This window comes from Asterias rubens, chromosome 7, assembly GCF_902459465.1.
Source record: "Asterias rubens chromosome 7, eAstRub1.3, whole genome shotgun sequence".
Taxonomy (NCBI): domain Eukaryota; kingdom Metazoa; phylum Echinodermata; class Asteroidea; order Forcipulatida; family Asteriidae; genus Asterias; species Asterias rubens.
The window spans coordinates 10,359,464-10,380,328 of NC_047068.1; the positions used below are offsets into that span (position 1 = coordinate 10,359,464).

Below are 20,865 nucleotides of genomic sequence, written 5' to 3' on the forward strand. Positions count from 1 at the left end.
CTGTGTACTCCTATAGTGTCCACCATATCTCAATAAGGCAAATGAGACTAAACTTCCTCTGACCAACTATACAGGGCCCAATTTCATGGCTCTGCTTACCGCCAAATTCTGTGCTTACGATCGCGATTCCCCGCTTACGTGCAAGCGCCGAATTTCTGCGCTAGCCTTGTAAGCGTTGAATGCCTAGTAACGTGGAGTACACACGCGCAGAAGCCAAAATTCGCTGCTAACCCGTGAAATACGCTTGCCGTAAGCACAGAATTCCCTGCTTCCATAAGCGCCGATTCTGTGCTTACGGTAGGCAGAGCCATGAAATTGGGCCCAGTTGTACAGCAAGACTGGTTTGAATATTGTCTGGTGCAATGATGTTCTTGATCACAAGGTACCCCCTACAGTAGAATCCCAAAGACTATAGAGTTGCTATTGCACGTGATTAGGGGCAAGCTTTTGCGTAGTTACGTAAGAGACGGTGAACACCCATACACAATTCTGAATGAATATGTATGGCACAATGGTACCAGGGTTTGCTCATCATATGCAAAGGCGTGCCCCAAACCATTTGACGTAGCAACTGTCTCTAAAGTCAACAGAATTCAAATTTAGGCAGTAAATTCAAACGTAGTCCCACATACTTTGCAGGAAAATACTGTATGTTAAAGTGCATTGAGTGTCACTGAGTGACGGATTTTGCGCTATATAAAGAGCCACTATTATTATTTACTAGCGAGTCATTGTATTAAAATCTAACTTGGAAATGGCTTATTCCAATTGTACAAATGTTGTATGCACAAAATATCTGAAAAACATCCTAGTACCAGTCCAAGCAAAGTTTTCAGTTTTTTTTTGTGGCAAGTTTGCATGTGAAATCAGTCGTATATACTGTTGTCTGCACCCCGAGAGTCATTCATCGTTATTCACCCTGCTGCAGGTGTTTAATATACCTACTATCTGGGGGGGGGGGGGCATCACCCTGAATAACAAGTGATCAATCTCGGCCCACTATTTTTGGCCGACTTATATACTTGAAATAGCACAGCAAAGAATAACATTTCATTTATGACTGCCCTTTAGCCCTTTTGGTGCACATGGTGGTCGCTAGCGACACCAAAAACACGTTAAATTGGACTTTGATAAACGGTCATAACTTAAAAACTACAGAACACCCATATAAACCGCCCTCATTTGGTTGTTTAGAGTGACTGTTGAGCTTTCGTTTGATGTGAATTTTAACTGTGGGTTGACAAATTTTGAGAACATTTGAAAAAAAAAAAAAAAAATCCATTTGTGCACCAAATGGTTAGGAATCATATAAATAGCAATTTCTGATCCACCAAAAGTCAATGGAGTTTCAAACCTTTGCCACAAAGATAGATTTAGTTTTTCCCCCCATCATTCAAACTGCCCGCCTGTCATGAACTTCTCATCAACTCAGCTTTAAATCTTACTACAGAATGAGCAAATAGTGCTATTTCTACCCAACCACATTATAAAAGTATTCAGTAGGCAGGATGTTGTGTTTCCCATGACTATTTACATACTCCATCTAAATGATAAGAGTGAGTGCCCAGTTTTTTTGTGTGTGGGTTTTATTTTTCCTGCCAAACTTCAAGTATAAAAACTGATTTGTACTTTAGTTGTACATAATAGAATATGTAGAAACTGAAACTAGAGAAAAATGCCACTAGTTTCAAGGGGGGCCTATCGAACATGTATTGCAAGTTTCAACACCACTACATGTAAGTTCCTATAACCCGTGTTTCTCAACATTTCGATGTTCCGATACCCCTATGTTTCAACACCCCTATGTTCCAACAACCCTACATGTATGTTCCGATACCCCTATGTTTCATCACCCGTATGTTCCAACAACCCTACCTGTATGTTCCGATACCTCTATGTTTCAACACCCATATGTTCCAACAACCCTACATGTATGTTCCGATACCCCTATGTTTCATCACCCGTATGTTCCAACAACCCTACATGTATGTTCCGATACCCCTATGTTTCAACACCCCTATGTTCCAACAACCCTACATGTATGTTCCGATACCCCTATGTTTCAACACCCATATGTTCCAACAACCCTACATGTATGTTCCGATACCCCTATGTTTCAACACCCATATGTTCCAACAACCCTACATGTATGTTCTGATACCCCTATGTTTCATTACCCATATGTTCCAACAACCCTACATGTATGTTCCGATACCCCTATGTTTCAACACCCATATGTTCCAACAACCCTACATGTATGTTCCGATACCCCTATGTTTCAACACCCATATGTTCCAACAACCCTACATGTATGTTCCGATACCCCTATGTTTCAACACCCATATGTTCCAACAACCCTACATGTATGTTCTGATACCCCTATGTTTCAACACCCCTATGTTCCAACAACCCTACATGTATGTTCCGATACCCCTATGTTTCATTACCCATATGTTCCAACAACCCTACATGTATGTTCCGATACCCCTATGTTTCAACACCCATATGTTCCAACAACCCTACATGTATGTTCCGATACCCCTATGTTTCATCACCCATATGTTCCAACAACCCTACATGTACAATGTATGTTCCGGTTTTCCTATGTTTCAACACCCATATGTTCCAACAACCCTACCTGTATGTTCCGATACCCCTATGTTTCATTACCCATATGTTCCAACAACCCTACATGTATGTTTCGATTCCCCTATGTTTCAACACCCATATGTTCCAACAACCCTACATGTATGTTCCGATACCCCTATGTTTCATTACCCATATGTTCCAACAACCCTACCTGTATGTTTCGATTCCCCTATGTTTCAACACCCATATGTTCCAACAACCCTACATGTATGTTCCGATACCCCTATGTTTCATCACCCATATGTTCCAACAACCCTACATGTATGTTCCGATACCCCCATGTTTCAACACCCCTATGTTCCAACAACCCTACATGTATGTTCCGATACCCCTATGTTTCAACACCCATATGTTCCAACAACCCTACATGTATGTTCCGATACCCCTATGTTTCAACACCCATATGTTCCAACAACCCTACATGTATGCTCTGATACCCCTATGTTTCAACACCCATATGTTCCAACAACCCTACATGTATGTTCCGATACCCCCATGTTTCAACACCCATATGTTCCAACAGCCCTACATGTATGTTCCGATACCCCTATGTTTCAACACCCCTATGTTCCAACAACCCTACATGTATGTTCCGATACCCCTATGTTTCAACACCCATATGTTCCAACAACCCTACATGTATGTTCCGATACCCCTATGTTTCAACACCCATATGTTCCAACAACCCTACATGTATGTTCCGATACCCCTATGTTTCAACACCCATATGTTCCAACAACCCTACATGTATGTTCCGATACCCCTATGTTTCAACACCCATATGTTCCAACAACCCTACATGTATGTTTCGATACCCCTATGTTTCAACACCCATATGTTCCAACAACCCTACATGTATGTTCCGATACCCCTATGTTTCAACACCCATATGTTCCAACAACCCTACATGTATGCTCTGATACCCCTATGTTTCAACACCCATATGTTCCAACAACCCTACATGTATGTTCCGATACCCCTATGTTTCAACACCCATATGTTCCAACAGCCCTACATGTATGTTCCGATACCCCTATGTTTCAACACCCATATGTTCCAACAACCCTACATGTATGTTTCGATACCCCTATGTTTCAACACCCATATGTTCCAACAACCCTACATGTATGTTTCGATTCCCCTATGTTTCATCACCCATATGTTCCAACAACCCTACATGTACAATGTATGTTCCGGTTTTCCTATGTTTCAACACCCATATGTTCCAACAACCCTACCTGTATGTTCCGATACCCCTATGTTTCATTACCCATATGTTCCAACAACCCTACATGTATGTTTCGATTCCCCTATGTTTCAACACCCATATGTTCCAACAACCCTACATGTATGTTCCGATACCCCTATGTTTCATTACCCATATGTTCCAACAACCCTACCTGTATGTTTCGATTCCCCTATGTTTCAACACCCATATGTTCCAACAACCCTACATGTATGTTCCGATACCCCTATGTTTCATCACCCATATGTTCCAACAACCCTACATGTATGTTCCGATACCCCCATGTTTCAACACCCCTATGTTCCAACAACCCTACATGTATGTTCCGATACCCCTATGTTTCAACACCCATATGTTCCAACAACCCTACATGTATGTTCCGATACCCCTATGTTTCAACACCCATATGTTCCAACAACCCTACATGTATGCTCTGATACCCCTATGTTTCAACACCCATATGTTCCAACAACCCTACATGTATGTTCCGATACCCCTATGTTTCAACACCCATATGTTCCAACAACCCTACATGTATGCTCTGATACCCCTATGTTTCAACACCCATATGTTCCAACAACCCTACATGTATGTTCCGATACCCCCATGTTTCAACACCCATATGTTCCAACAGCCCTACATGTATGTTCCGATACCCCTATGTTTCAACACCCCTATGTTCCAACAACCCTACATGTATGTTCCGATACCCCTATGTTTCAACACCCATATGTTCCAACAACCCTACATGTATGTTCCGATACCCCTATGTTTCAACACCCATATGTTCCAACAACCCTACATGTATGTTCCGATACCCCTATGTTTCAACACCCATATGTTCCAACAACCCTACATGTATGTTCCGATACCCCTATGTTTCAACACCCATATGTTCCAACAACCCTACATGTATGTTTCGATACCCCTATGTTTCAACACCCATATGTTCCAACAACCCTACATGTATGTTCCGATACCCCTATGTTTCATCACCCATATGTTCCAACAACCCTACATGTATGTTTCGATTCCCCTATGTTTCAACACCCATATGTTCCAACAACCCTACATGTATGCTCTGATACCCCTATGTTTCAACACCCATATGTTCCAACAACCCTACCTGTATGTTCCGATACCCCTATGTTTCAACACCCATATGTTCCAACAACCCTACATGTATGTTCCGATACCCATATGTTTCAACACCCATATGTTCCAACAACCCTACATGTATGTTCCGATACCCCTATGTTTCATCACCCGTATGTTCCAACAACCCTACATGTATGTTCTGATACCCCTATGTTTCAACACCCATATGTTCCAACAGCCCTACCTGTATGTTCCGATACCCCTATGTTTCAACACCCATATGTTCCAACAACCCTACATGTATGTTCTGATACCCCTATGTTTCAACACCCATATGTTCCAACAGCCCTACCTGTATGTTCCGATACCCCTATGTTTCAACACCCCTATGTTCCAACAACCCTACATGTATGTTCTGATACCCCTATGTTTCAACACCCATATGTTCCAACAACCCTACATGTATGTTCTGATACCCATATGTTTCAACACCCATATGTTCCAACAACCCTACATGTATGTTCCGATTCCCCTATGTTTCAACACCCATATGTTCCAACAACCCTACATGTATGTTCCGATACCCCTATGTTTCAACACCCCTATGTTCCAACAACCCTACATGTATGTTCCGATACCCATATGTTTCAACACCCATATGTTCCAACAGCCCTACCTGTATGTTCCGATACCCCTATGTTTCAACACCCATATGTTCCAACAGCCCTACATGTATGTTCCGATACCCCTATGTTTCAACACCCATATGTTCCAACAACCCTACATGTATGCTCTGATACCCCTATGTTTCAACACCCATATGTTCCAACAACCCTACATGTATGCTCTGATACCCCTATGTTTCAACACCCATATGTTCCAACAACCCTACATGTATGTTCCGATACCCCTATGTTTCAACACCCATATGTTCCAACAACCCTACATGTATGTTCCGATACCCCTATGTTTCAACACCCATATGTTCCAACAACCCTACATGTATGTTCCGATACCCCTATGTTTCAACACCCATATGTTCCAACAACCCTACATGTATGTTTCGATACCCCTATGTTTCAACACCCATATGTTCCAACAACCCTACATGTATGTTCCGATACCCCTATGTTTCATCACCCATATGTTCCAACAACCCTACATGTATGTTTCGATTCCCCTATGTTTCAACACCCATATGTTCCAACAACCCTACATGTATGCTCTGATACCCCTATGTTTCAACACCCATATGTTCCAACAACCCTACCTGTATGTTCCGATACCCCTATGTTTCAACACCCATATGTTCCAACAACCCTACATGTATGTTCCGATACCCATATGTTTCAACACCCATATGTTCCAACAACCCTACATGTATGTTCCGATACCCCTATGTTTCATCACCCGTATGTTCCAACAACCCTACATGTATGTTCTGATACCCCTATGTTTCAACACCCATATGTTCCAACAGCCCTACCTGTATGTTCCGATACCCCTATGTTTCAACACCCATATGTTCCAACAACCCTACATGTATGTTCTGATACCCCTATGTTTCAACACCCATATGTTCCAACAGCCCTACCTGTATGTTCCGATACCCCTATGTTTCAACACCCCTATGTTCCAACAACCCTACATGTATGTTCTGATACCCCTATGTTTCAACACCCATATGTTCCAACAACCCTACATGTATGTTCTGATACCCATATGTTTCAACACCCATATGTTCCAACAACCCTACATGTATGTTCCGATACCCATATGTTTCAACACCCATATGTTCCAACAACCCTACATGTATGCTCTGATACCCCTATGTTTCAACACCCATATGTTCCAACAACCCTACATGTATGTTCCGATTCCCCTATGTTTCAACACCCATATGTTCCAACAACCCTACATGTATGTTCCGATACCCCTATGTTTCAACACCCATATGTTCCAACAACCCTACATGTATGTTCTGATACCCATATGTTTCAACACCCATATGTTCCAACAGCCCTACCTGTATGTTCCGATACCCATATGTTTCAACACCCATATGTTCCAACAACCCTACATGTATGTTCTGATACCCATATGTTTCAACACCCATATGTTCCAACAACCCTACATGTATGTTCCGATACCCATATGTTTCAACACCCATATGTTCCAACAACCCTACATGTATGCTCTGATACCCCTATGTTTCAACACCCATATGTTCCAACAACCCTACATGTATATTCCGATTCCCCTATGTTTCAACACCCATATGTTCCAACAACCCTACATGTATGTTCCGATACCCCTATGTTTCAACACCCATATGTTCCAACAACCCTACATGTATGTTCTGATACCCATATGTTTCATCACCCATATGTTCCAACAACCCTACATGTATGTTCCGATACCCATATGTTTCAACACCCATATGTTCCAACAGCCCTACCTGTATGTTCCGATACCCCTATGTTTCAACACCCATATGTTCCAACAGCCCTACATGTATGTTCTGATACCCCTATGTTTCAACACCCATATGTTCCAACAACCCTACATGTATGTTCTGATACCCCTATGTTTCAACACCCATATGTTCCAACAGCCCTACATGTATGTTCTGATACCCCTATGTTTCAACACCCATATGTTCCAATAACCCTACATGTATGCTCTGATACCCCTATGTTTCAACACCCATATGTTCCAACAACCCTACATGTATGTTCTGATACCCCTATGTTTCAACACCCATATGTTCCAACAGCCCTACATGTATGTTCCGATACCCCTATGTTTCAACACCCATATGTTCCAACAACCCTACATGTATGCTCTGATACCCCTATGTTTCAACACCCATATGTTCCAACAACCCTACATGTATGCTCTGATACCCCTATGTTTCAACACCCATATGTTCCAACAACCCTACATGTATGTTCAGATACCCCTATGTTTCAACACCCATATGTTCCAACAACCCTACATGTATGTTCCGATACCCCTATGTTTCAACACCCATATGTTCCAACAACCCTACATGTATGTTCCGATACCCATATGTTTCAACACCCATATGTTCCAACAACCCTACATGTATGCTCCGATACCCCTATGTTTCATCACCCATATGTTCCAACAACCCTACATGTATGTTCCGATACCCATATGTTTCAACACCCATATGTTCCAATAACCCTACATGTATGCTCTGATACCCCTATGTTTCAACACCCATATGTTCCAACAGCCCTACATGTATGTTCAGATACCCCTATGTTTCAACACCCATATGTTCCAACAGCCCTACATGTATGTTCCGATACCCCTATGTTTCAACACCCATATGTTCCAACAGCCCTACATGTATGTTCTGATACCCCTATGTTTCAACACCCATATGTTCCAACAGCCCTACATGTATGTTCCGATACCCCTATGTTTCATCACCCATATGTTCCAACAACCCTACATGTATGTTCAGATACCCCTATGTTTCAACACCCATATGTTCCAACAACCCTACATGTATGCTCTGATACCCCTATGTTCCGATACCCCTATGTTCCAGCACCTCTAGATGTTCCAAATCCCCGATGTTCTAACAACCTGCATGACTTGTAACGATATGTTTCAGCACCCCTATGTTCCAACAACCCTATGTTCCCTTATGTTCTCATGTTTTGACTTTAATTAATTCTAATTGACATCACTTAATTTTGATTTCACTTTTTGATCAACTGAGTATTTGTAGTTTTTGGACTTGTTATTTGGTATTTTTTAATAAAAACGAAAATGAAATGAAATAAAATCCAATAGACCTTATCGCCAATACATGCGCTGTACATGTAGGCGTTGAATGAGGTGCATGCTGGTCTAGCTAGCGATCAAGTTTGATCCATTGGTATTTGTGAAAAGTTCTTGGAAGCATCGAGGAAGGACACCCTCTGTTGTTCAGTGTCAGTGCAAGTTTTTTTTTCTGGAAGTGTTTTGATAGTGCTTATCACCTAAAGATTTGCCAGGGATTTTGGGTTGGGAAATGTTAAGCCATGTTGATGACTGGTCAAGCTTTAGGGATTAATGGACTCAACAAGAAGCCGAAATAATGCGGACAGTTTGATTGAGCACTTTGGCACACTGTACACATTGTATCTAGAGGCTGCAGGGAAAAACAAACCAATAATAAAAATAATAATAATGGCTTCTTATGCGCTCATATCCAACACTCAGTGACGCTCAAGGCCCTTCAACATTTAAGGTATTTTCCTTCAAGGTATGTGAGACTACATGAACGTCTGAATTATGAGACCTACAATGTATGCTTTTTACATAGCACCATGTTATGTTTTACAATAACCTTACTTGTTTCCTTTTTATTCCAGTGTGGCAAGGACTCACAACCAGGTTAAAGTGAGAACTTGTTATGGCCACTTCTCTTAAGTCTTTAACTGAAACAAAAAGTCTGGTAACCTATGCACATGCATGTATATCAACTATAAATTGATGCACCAGGAAATTCCTGTAATTACAGTTACATACTGTGCATTGATGTTTCAAACTCAGTATAATTTGAACAGCTAAAGACAGTTTTCCTACGTGATGTAGGTGATTCAAAGCAATTCCACCAACAAAATTGGGGAAGGTGTCTTGAACTGTAAGAACTACTTTAGAATGCCCAAACATTTGTCTTTTACTACTTGTGTGTGTGTGATACAAGGCTTGAGCGTCAATAATCATTACAGAAGTGTGATTCTGTGCCGCAAAGATTTATTGGAAAAGTGGTTTATTGGAAAAGTGGTTTATTGGAAAAGTGGTTTATTGGAAGGCGGGAACCTCTATAATCAGGGATCCAAGGGGTTTAGTCAACTAACAACACATTAATGTAACTTGGAAATTGGAAACATTCAGTTGTTAAATTCTAAATGAATAGAGAATGCCATCCGAAGGTCGGACAAACTGTACGCACTGCGGATAACCGTTCACACAGCATGTGCCACAGCCTGTGTTAATGCAATCAGTGAGAGAGAGAGAAAAATGGAAGGAAACTTCAATTGTGTTAATAGTTTGCAATTTAAGTGCTTGGTTTTATTAGTTGTGAATGTCTAGAGCTTGATTAGTAATGCAAGGAATGTGGATGAGTCGAAACAAAGTAACTGTGTGATAATTAGAGAATTAGACTTACCGTCATATCAAGATCTCCATCATAGGACGGGGTCGACGAGCCCCGGTTGCTTTTGAAGGACGGGGACACGGGCGCCAGAGACGTACCCCCTGCTACATCTGAAAAGATGAAGGGGAAAAGATTGGCATTTCGCATAGTGGCCCCTGCGAGGTAGCAGCATTGGGGTGGGAGGGGTGGTACTCCGTGGCGCAACGGGGACTGATAAGGCGGCGCTCTATGCCTTGATAAGGCCGGCAGCGTGAAGTAGTACGCGGGGTTCCCCAGTCTGGGTTAAATCACACAGGACATCTGTTGCTGGTAATAGCTACTGGGCAGGGAGCCATCAAATGGCAGTGCACTCAGATGATACTGAGCTTGCTAGCAGGCAGTGGGGAACGAGAGAAGGTGGGAGGGGGGGGGTCGTCTGACTGTGGTGGAGAGCATGATCAGAAAATTTGGTGACGTGACTACTTCCTGACTTCCTCTCAGTACACAGGATGCATACATTAATAGCCTGTCCATGGGACTAAATCACTACTAAAGATGTCACTACATTTACAGTACGTACATGTGTGTAGTAATCTATGCGTAATGCATGAGGCATGCGCAGTCGCCGGATGATGCGACCAAGAGTACGATTCCGAGTTGATCAACGCAGGCAACTGAGATCGGCAAACATGTGTGGGTTTCACCGATCAATGCCGAATTTATTATATTAAGATTAACTGCAGAGTAGAAATAAAGTACAATTTCAAAGGTCATCTGTCACAGTTTATTTTACTGCTCCGGCCACGAAAGTGATTAAAGTGCCAGGTGCAGCTGATAGTTCTTGTAGATAGGGAATGAGGGTTATATATTAGTACATGTTCGATGCTTGTCATTAACTTATTGGAGAAAGACTACCTGTTGTCAAACCACAATGATGATTTTGCATGATTTTGTACAATGGACCTTTCTTGCATGTAAAAGTGTACCCCGACTGTTTAATGGCCTCATATTTTGACTCAATCAAATTTTTTTTCTCAAAATGTTTTCACCATCAAGAAAAACTCTGCCAAGGTTAAAGCGTAAGATCATTTACAAATTCATTCAAAAAAGCATTTTGGTTGGTAAGTAGCTCCATTTTTTAGGATTTTCAAAAATTATTTTGGTGACATTGTTTAACTAATTTCTCCTAAAACTATAGCACCTCAGCAAGAACCTTTTTTGAGGAAAGAATTCTACTATCATTATTTTCAAACTGTGTGAGTTTGATGTAAATCTGTGGCCATTGTGTTTTGTGTAATACTGAGAGTACCCAAAGCCTTTAAGCGATTTAAGTGTAACTGGGTGCTTTTACTTGCATTACACAATACACACGTTCTATGGCTTTATACATCCCATCCAAAGGATGCAGCAATATGATGATGGTTAAAGGCAGTGGACACTATTGGCAGTTACTCAAAATAATTTTTATCATAACATCTTTCTTGATTACGAGTAATGGGGAGAGGTTATTAGTATAAAACATTGTGATAAACAGCTCCCTCTGGAGTGACATAGTTTTCGAGAAAGAAGTAATTTTCCACGAACTTGATTTCGAGAACTCAAACATTTGACTCCCATAAATGGCCGACCGTGTTAGACGACGAGGTAAAAGGACAACCGTGCAATTTCGAGTCATACTTGTGTGGCTCATTGTATTCTACTTTTAAAATATCTTTCTAATCATATGCATTTTAAAACAAACGGTTACAAACGCTTTCCAAGGACCAACTCGACCGATCCAAGGCAACGTGTTCCTTTAACTAGTTGCTAGCAACTGGTCCGCGCATACAAGTTTTGCTTGTCCATTTCTATTTCTATGTCTGTACACATTATGGAACCACTTTTGTTCCCATCTATCAGAGCTTGATTGCATATTAAGCACAAATCACCGCTTCACAGTGTCCTTGTTTGGGGGTACATTTATGCAGGCCTTGAAGTTTGTTCTGAAAAGGGCACCGCAATTTTCCTCTGACCCGGGGCACTTCCATGAGGAAAATTTTAATTTCTTTGGGAACTTTGCAAAGGGCACCCCAGCAAAAGCACAGGGCACCCCAGCAAAAGCACAGGGCACCCCAGCAAGAGCACAGGGTACCCCAGCAACCAGTGGTTATAGTAAGACCTTATTTATGTGATTAAATACCTTGATGAAATTGGGCCAAAAGTACACAAGGTAACTTTTCAGGGTGTTTGGTGCCGTGACATGACTAGGCAATGTGCCAGCTACTAAATGTGCTACATCATACAGAAATAATCAATCAAATACTTGAGTTTTTCTGTCATGAGTGATTTATAATAAGGCACTTGAGTGTCATGGAGGGGAAGTAGTAGTAACTACTACCTGTGATTTCTCTTTATACCCAGTTTCAGGTTAAAAGTACAAATCTTATGTACGTGTACACTGTGTAAGAACACTGATTGCCTGATTGAGTATGGTGATCAATTTTTATCATTCGCTCAATTTGTTTTGCCTGACGTTCAAACTGCCAACATTTGCATCTTGCAATCAGGGAGACTTTGTACAGCAATCAAGGAGAATTAAACTTAATATAATCAGGAAAAAGTTTCCATAGTCAGGGATGTTTCGAGGAAAAAAATTGTCAGTAAAAGGTTGGCTTATTTTCAGGGAGACTTTCTACAGAGTCAAGGAGAGTATAGGTATACACATTCAAACCGGGAACCTACAGAGTATAGGTAACAAAAGCTTATGAGTTACCAACCAGCAGTTCTTGCACAACCAACACAACTCAATAGAGATTATTAATACATGGTGCTTCCGCAAAACCTCACCTGATCATGCAAAGTTTCAAATTCTATTTAGAATATGAAAATGAGCAAGGACATTGTTCTGGTTCCAGAGAAGGAAGACTTGGCTAGCTGCAGAAGGTTGCTAAATTTACCTGTCAAGCTGTCTCGGTCCCCTTCCTTAAACTCATGGACGCTGCATTTTTATATCCAAGTTAAAAAACAAAGTCCATTCCAGATCGCTTAAAATAAGTCAGGGCACATTCCATAGAACTGCTTAAAAGCAGAAAATATTGCTTTCAAAATTTCTGCTAAGCATACTATGTAAATGAGCAGGTTACCAGTAAAAAAAATACACACGTGACATGGCATAGTGGCTGATAACCTTGTTCTTGTAAGCAAAATTGTGCTTAGCTATTTTTTGTGCTTTGACATATCTATGAAATTGGGGCTCAGTAAAAGTTGCTTTTAGTTGGAAAGCAGTGTCCGACACTTTTCAAAACACTCCCAGACAAATATTTGTGTACCTGGTCCCAAAAAAGAACCATCAACATCATTCTCAAAATGTTGACATCCATTTGACTGATTTAGAGAATTGAGCTTGAGGCCTCTCAAAAACGGGGTTGCAGTATGTATGTAAGCAGAGCCAGGTGCTTGCTGTAGCACTGGACACCTGCAGTTACTACATGTATGTGTACTCGTCTCAATCATAGTGTTTGATTAAGGCATTTAAAGCAACTTAACCAATGTCCTTGAGCAAAGACGAGGCCGTGTGTTGAGAGATGAGACAGTCTCCAAGAGAGGACTTCATCGAGTCCGGGAGGACTTCCAAGTCCATCAATTTTACCGACCTGACAGGAGTCTTGGAAAAACAATCCTGACGCATCTGGATTCAGTCCATATTTTGACATGCTGCCGGTTTGGGGCCAACAATTATCCCCCTCCCCCCACCCACCCCCCCCCCCTTTTTGTCCACACCCAACGGCTCTAACCTATTCATCAAATTGAAAGTTGTTGTTTGCCCCAAAATTTATGCCAACTGACCACAAAATAGATCCATCATTTTCATAGCCTGAATGTAGATAAATGTTGACTTTCTTTATGAAACTACCGTGGCAGTTTCTTGCTGTTTTCTGTTTGTAGAAACAGAGAAAACATTGTTATGAAAATGGCTTGGGATTGTAGTACATGTAGACCTTTTAGTATTTTTCTTTGTTCCATTAAATCGCCCAGAGGGCTTCATGCATTCCTTTTGTTATGCAACGCCGGGTGCATTTCTCGGACTCCACTCACGCACGTGTATGTAAAAGACGACTGCAAACACACTCTCTCTCGCACTTACACGTATATATCTGTTCAACTCCTGGACGAGGCAGTAATTTAACCAGCACCCAGTGTACATAAATGTACAGTATTATAATTGCCGTCTTTTTGAAAGAAACAATACAGCAGTTGCATTACTTTCTTAGGACACCGCATGTTGCAAGGACATTTTAATAATCCGACCATTAACAGAAGTGCATTATAAATTCTTTGGCACAAATACTGCCCTGTTATTATTGGCTTACGAAAAGTAGTCAAATTTCCATCTACAATTTTCAGTTCATTAATAGCAAAGACACGTCACGAAACTAACACTGTGAACGGCCTGGATGTGATTTATCTACATAAATGGTAGGGTGGCATCACATCCAAGTGTGCCACCCTACCATTTTTGAGAAATAACATCCAGGCCGTTCACAGTGTGGCTTTGTGACTGTGTGTTGTGTGTACTTACCAGATGTAGGAACATTTAAACCGCTTAATGAGACGTTAAGCGCGACGGTAGACGCTGAGGACAGGGTGGTACTGTGGCCACTCGGACTCTGCAAATGGAGTTGAAAAGAAAAATTCAGATGAAACAATTGGGTTTTTTTTTTTTTCAAGAAGGAGAAAACGACGGCCTGACTTGTCTTCTGGATACAGTTTAAAGGCAATACTTGCTAAAAAAAATGTTGTCAACTACCACAGGGAAACAACTGAGTATTGAAACACGTAGTGCCTATGGTTCCTAATAGATGCCACCTTTACTATGGCCCTTCTCGAAACCACGGCCTCGGCTCCAGATTCGGCTCAGGCTAGCTTGGCCCTGCGGTTTGTTTTGACAATTGCCTATGCTTTGCGTATACGTGCTCAGGACTTCAGACGAGAGAACAGAGCCTGAAGCAGAATCAAAAGCCGAAGCCGTGGATTCGAAAAAGGCCTTTTTTTACGGGCAACTTGGGTTCTAGCTCTGAGGTGTGTCAAGTGTCGTGTTAAAAGGTGCAACATAAGGTATTTATGTGCAATGCATAGTTGAGCGATGAAAAAAATTTCCACCGTTGCCCATAAAGATGGCCGACTTGACGATGTGAAACATCAAGTGGGAACTGTCTATTCACCAATGTAGTAATGACGCGCGTCCAGGTCACCAATAGCAACCACAGCAACTGCTTTATCCTGCGTTCTGTGCAAAAAAAATCCAAATGCAAAATCACTTGGGTGGGATTCGGAACCACGATCTTTGCATTGTTAGAGCAGGTGTCCAACCACTGGACTCTCAAGCTAGCCAAAATGGCAGGTTTATGCTGTCCCTTACAGTGTACATACATGTACAACTGGTGACATACATGTACATGTACATGTATTGTAATCAGCATTCACCTTCAAGAACTGCACCAATGACTCTCACTGGTATGAATGCAATCTGCTCCAAAACACTTCAAAACTTTTTACAATTATTTTTTGCCGGTTTTTGATACTATCGAGACGTTGAAAAGTGTGAGTTGGTGATGTGTGTACAATCGAGTGCATTGTTATGAAAGTGGCATGAAACATTGTCAAGGAAGTACATGTATGAGTGACTTTAGGAGGAAATGAAGTCGAGAAAATGACATCGAATACACTGCTTATCATAATGGTTTCAGATTCTCTTTGAACTAAACCCTACTGTTCATTTAAATTTAACAACGCAATAACAGCAATCCAGTGTACTTATCGTACAAAGAATCAAGAGGGTACAAGAATGTGTACATTTGTAAAAATTATTTTGGGGTTGAACAAAGAAAAGTTTACTTGAGTGGGACTCGAACCAATGATCTCTGGACCAATGTACCTGCGCTCTACCAGCTGAGCTATCTAGCCCAATGTTGGCGGTCTTCCTATTTTGTCAATATCTTTGTTCGGAGGTACCAAAAATTAAAAGCTAACGACAGAAGTTAGGCACAATACATCATGGCAGTTGTATAAATATGTAATCTTCTTGGGTTGTATAAATAATCTTCTTGGGTGAACTGGTGACTTCTGGAACACTGCAAACACCGTTTGGTTCAAAGTTGATTGGTCTCCCCACTACCCCGATTTGATAATAGATTCAACCAGTGATTCAATCAGCAATTAGTGGTAGCAAATACACAGCGCCCTCTGTTGGCAGGATTCTGTGCTCTGTTTTTGTTTAGCTGGGCCATCTGGCAGGATTCTGCAAATTTATTAGGGCGCATGAATTGATATTCATTTATAATTAGGTAGGCTTCTCCTCAAGCCGCAAAATGGTTGTAGATCCTCTATAGGAAAAAGGTGGATCATGAATAAAAATACAAGAATACAATTGGGCGTTTGAATTTCTAATTAGGCAGACTACATTATACTATATGTCATGGCCAAGCGTTAACAATCCAAGACTGAAGCTCTAGTCTGATCAGGAGAGTGTGGGTTCGAGTCCTGGTCATGGTGCTTGTCTATGAACAAGAGACTTTACCATGATTGCTTTGCCATTGGTTGGGACATTAAGCTGTAGGCCCTGTGCACTAAGATTGGAAATGCAAATAAAAGAACCCAGAACACTTACTGTGGAGAAGTAGGGGTTAACCGCGGTGTTTGGGGCTTACATCTAGCAAGGATTTTTAGTTTTACTCAGGCTTGCAAAATACAGGGATTAAGTTCACTCATGAGGCATCCGCAGTTTAATTACCAGAAATTCATAATAAAATAACCACTCTCCGTTGTTTTCACTAAAACATATTTTACATGATCACATAATTTGAGACAGTGACAGGTTGACTGACTGTGGTATTTACTGAAAACTAGAGAACAAATTTTGCACTCTTCCAGGCCTGTATGCTTTGTTGCTGAAAGAGCAAGGGCACCAAGGTATTTTCTCTGCGGTAAAGGGCACACTATGAGGAAATTGTAAATTTCTGCTGGAGCATTTCAAGGGCACCAAGGCATTGACCAGGGGGCATGGAGGCAATCACCTTTGTTGCCTCCAAGAAATAACAGGCCTGCTCTTCCAAAGTCCAATCATGTACTCCCCCTTTAAAATTAAAAATCAACCTCATTGAAAACAAATCAATTTCCAGCAAAAAAAAATCCACCAGCAGAATTTCTGGCTCCAGCTCCGACAATCCATATCCCCGACTGGTGGACAGCGAGGCTTAGGAAGTAGTGGCAGAGTGCCAACCCCATCAAACAAAAACCCTACTCGTACTTCACGTGTTCTATCCAAAACGTTATCTGTGGTTTCAGCTCCTACCTTTAGTTTCACTCCGATAAAAATGACAACCATTTGAATAAATAGCCGTTGACCCGATGACTGACAGCTGCAGGTACTTTCGACATGAGTCAGTTGGGTTTCACACAAGACGTCTCATTCATAAACGTGTTCGGTCTTGAGAACTTCATGAGTTCAACAAAACACGTTGGGACAGTATCGTTTTCAGATCTGAAGTAGATTGCATCGCCACCGATTATTGAGAGCATGGCATTTTCATCTCTAACTGAACAAATACATAATATCACCGAGTAGCTGACTCAGGTGTCACATCAAACTTTAACGTTGAATGACATCTTTGAAAAGTATAAGAAAAGTCATAAGCTTTTAAAGTCTTGTAAGGGCCGTACACACAAGCGTGGAAATTCCATTTTTGTGAGAGCAAGGCCATTTTCATTTTGCAAAGGGCACTTTCATGTGAAAATCTTCTAAGACTAAGGGAAACTTTTGAAGGGGCACCAAGAGCCAAGAACACTAAAGCCTGGTTCGTATTTCCTGCAAAGGAGAATGTGATACAAATTTTAAATGTCACAAATTTGCATTATTAGTTCTTGACAGTTGAATTCCTGCGAAACATTTGCAACATTAAGTAGGATTTGAAACTTTGCATGGTGGAAATAAGATATTCTCCAGAAGACGATCAGAGCATACTGATCGAAACGTCGAGTTAATCCAACGGTTCTTTTCAGAACCACCCCAACTCATTTAGAGATTGTTATTACATGGTGTTACCGCAAACTCTTCTATATTTGCAACATTCTCAATATCCCCTCCAAAGGTATCTAAAGTCTATTTGCTTGAACCCATGCTCTGCTGATCGGGGAAAAAAAGCTCGAGTCCGGAGCTCTTAACCTCGGCCACAACACATAATTACCCTAGTACATAATGCATTAAGTATCCGTCAATATTATTAATACGGTGCCTGCAACCAGGATGGCTAAATAAACTACCCAACTGAACCATGAACGTCTAATTTCCAAGTAGTTTCACTCCGGCTTGATCAAAGGAAGGACCATTGAAGGTTTTTATAGTTTGTATGGCAAGAACTTGTCTAGCTAAGTTCTAATACACTAGTAAACTACATGTACTTCATGTTCTATTTATTGTATCATACCCATACTATGAGGCACTCTGTTTTTCCTTGATGAATATTAACCCTAATGTATTCAATCTTGGATACCTTTCAGTACATCTAGAATTAATTTTTAAATGATTTAGGATTGAACATAGAAAAATTGACTAGAGCGGGATTTGAACCAACGACCTCCAGTTTAACGTGCCGTCGCTCTACCAACTGAGCTATCTAGCCCTATGTTGGTGGTCTCCCAATTTTGTCAATATCTTTGTTCGGGGGGTGCCTGTCAGAAGCCATTAAACCGCAAACTGCCGTGTAGCCAGGGATCACACCCGGGTAACGATACAACCTGGGAAGCAGCAGACAGGGGATCACCTTAAGGGGATGCGACTTTTTATATCAGATATCAAATAATAAACCACAAGGGAAACTGACTGGGTACATTTTTAAATGGTTTAGGATTGAACAAAGAAAAATTTGAACCAACGACCTCCAGTTTAACGTGCCGGCGCTCTACCAACTGAGCTATCTAGCCCTATGTTGGTGGTCTCCCAATTTTGTCAATATCTTTTTTCGGGGGGTGCCTGTCAGAAGCCATTAAAGAGCAAGCTAGTCGAAACATTGAGACCAATTAGGAAATCACTCTGTGGCAATGCTGTTCAAAACAAAAAGTAAAAGTCCCAGCCGATGTTCTGCCCAGGTAGTAGTTAAAAAGCAGGACAGTTCTTTTCAGAACTGAAAAGTCTCCCGAAATTCCGAAATATCTACTCCGCGGTAGTAGAATAAAGCAAGACAGTTCTCTAAAGAACAACCTCTACCTGGCAAGTAGATACACACATGGTGTTACCGCAACCAAAATATATATTGATACCTCACCATGCAGTGCCTCAAAACACTTGTGGTTTCATAACACTGACATCAAAGCAAGTGAAGTTTAAGTATGTCCTCAAGAGTCCATTCAAAACTTTTTTTTACAGCACTTATTCCGATGAAACAGAGAGCTCCAGGTATGTCACTTGTAATTCACATGACATTGTATGAAGGACAAAAAAACAAGAGCAAGGTCAAACAATCGTAAGAAACCTAATCCTCTTGGAGGGAAATCAAACTGATGTCGTTGGATCAGGTTACGGAGGGTTCTTAAAAAACCAAGACTCTCTCTTTCTCAAGGTGAATTCATCTGCCACAAACGCAGACCATTCTCAACTTGACAACTTAACGATTGCTGATGTTTCTTAACACGCCCATGTTTCGTTCTCAATAACATACTGTGGAAGTACACAAAGAGTTAGGACTTAGGACTAGTCCTCGGAGATACTACAAACTGATCAACTCGTCCTAACTCGAGATAAGACTAGTCTTAACTATTTGTGAAATCCACCCAAGGCCTGGATTTATGCGGTGGCCACAGAGGCCACATCCTCTGTTGCCCACATCTTGGCCTTGGTGCCTTTTCAAAATAGTCCCGTGGACTTGAAGATTCTCCAATGGAAATGCCCTTTGCAAAATGAAAACAGCCTTGCCCTCCGACGGGTGATAATCCTGGATCGGATGTTTAGGCCTACCGAGTGATAAAGCAGGGCTAAGCAGAACTATTGAAGGAAAAGGGAAAACCGTTGGGGGCTGTAGTGAGGTCAAATTATCTATTTTTAAATTAGCCTTTTAGTCCGTGATGTCAAACTGTACACGGCTAGAAAACCCTTATCAACTGAGGTCACCTTTGTTGGAAACCAAGTACACAGTGATGATCTATTGACTGATGCTCAGAGTCCAATTTCGAAGAACACAGAACAACGAAATGTCTCAAAAACAGACAAATCTAGCTTAGCAACAATAGGTTAGCAACAGAATTGTCAAAGAATCTACTTATTGCTTGATGAACAATAACCTGCTACATGTACTTTCTTTTCGAACACAGGTAGCTTATTTATTTGATTGTGATATCATTTGCAACTTCGCAAGAAGATGTTTCCACACAATGAAAACTTTCAGAAAGTAAAAATAAATAGTTTACCCATACATGTATCTCACACTAGATGGCTGTAGCTGTAGCCACTTAGTTGGTACTTGGCCTAAGATTCATCTACCTGAATTCATCCCTCTGGTACTGTTCAGTAAAAAGGGGTCAAAGTTTTCCACTGCAAACCTCTTAGCGCTTACTTGCCTCCGCCATAACATTGTATGCACGACAAACAAGATCTGTGTAGTTGATGACCGACTGCAAGACAAGCAGAGCCCCGGCCCCGTATAGAACATAGATAACCCATATCTTACACTAAATGGCCATT

At 41.2% G+C, this 20,865-nt stretch overlaps 1 protein-coding gene across 4 annotated transcripts in view; it reads right to left on the reverse strand.

Moving 5' to 3' along the window:
- Positions 1 to 20,865, reverse strand: part of LOC117292478 (E3 ubiquitin-protein ligase TRAF7-like) — a 126,452-nt gene that overhangs the window by 85,238 nt on the left and 20,349 nt on the right. For all 4 annotated transcript variants that reach the window (XM_033774535.1, XM_033774532.1, XM_033774534.1 and 1 more), the window contains 2 exons: positions 14,713 to 14,800; positions 10,188 to 10,285 (listed from right to left, as the gene is read on the reverse strand). In XM_033774535.1, coding sequence (XP_033630426.1) covers positions 10,188 to 10,285; positions 14,713 to 14,800 — 186 coding nt within the window. The remainder of the gene's footprint in view (positions 1 to 10,187; positions 10,286 to 14,712; positions 14,801 to 20,865) is intronic.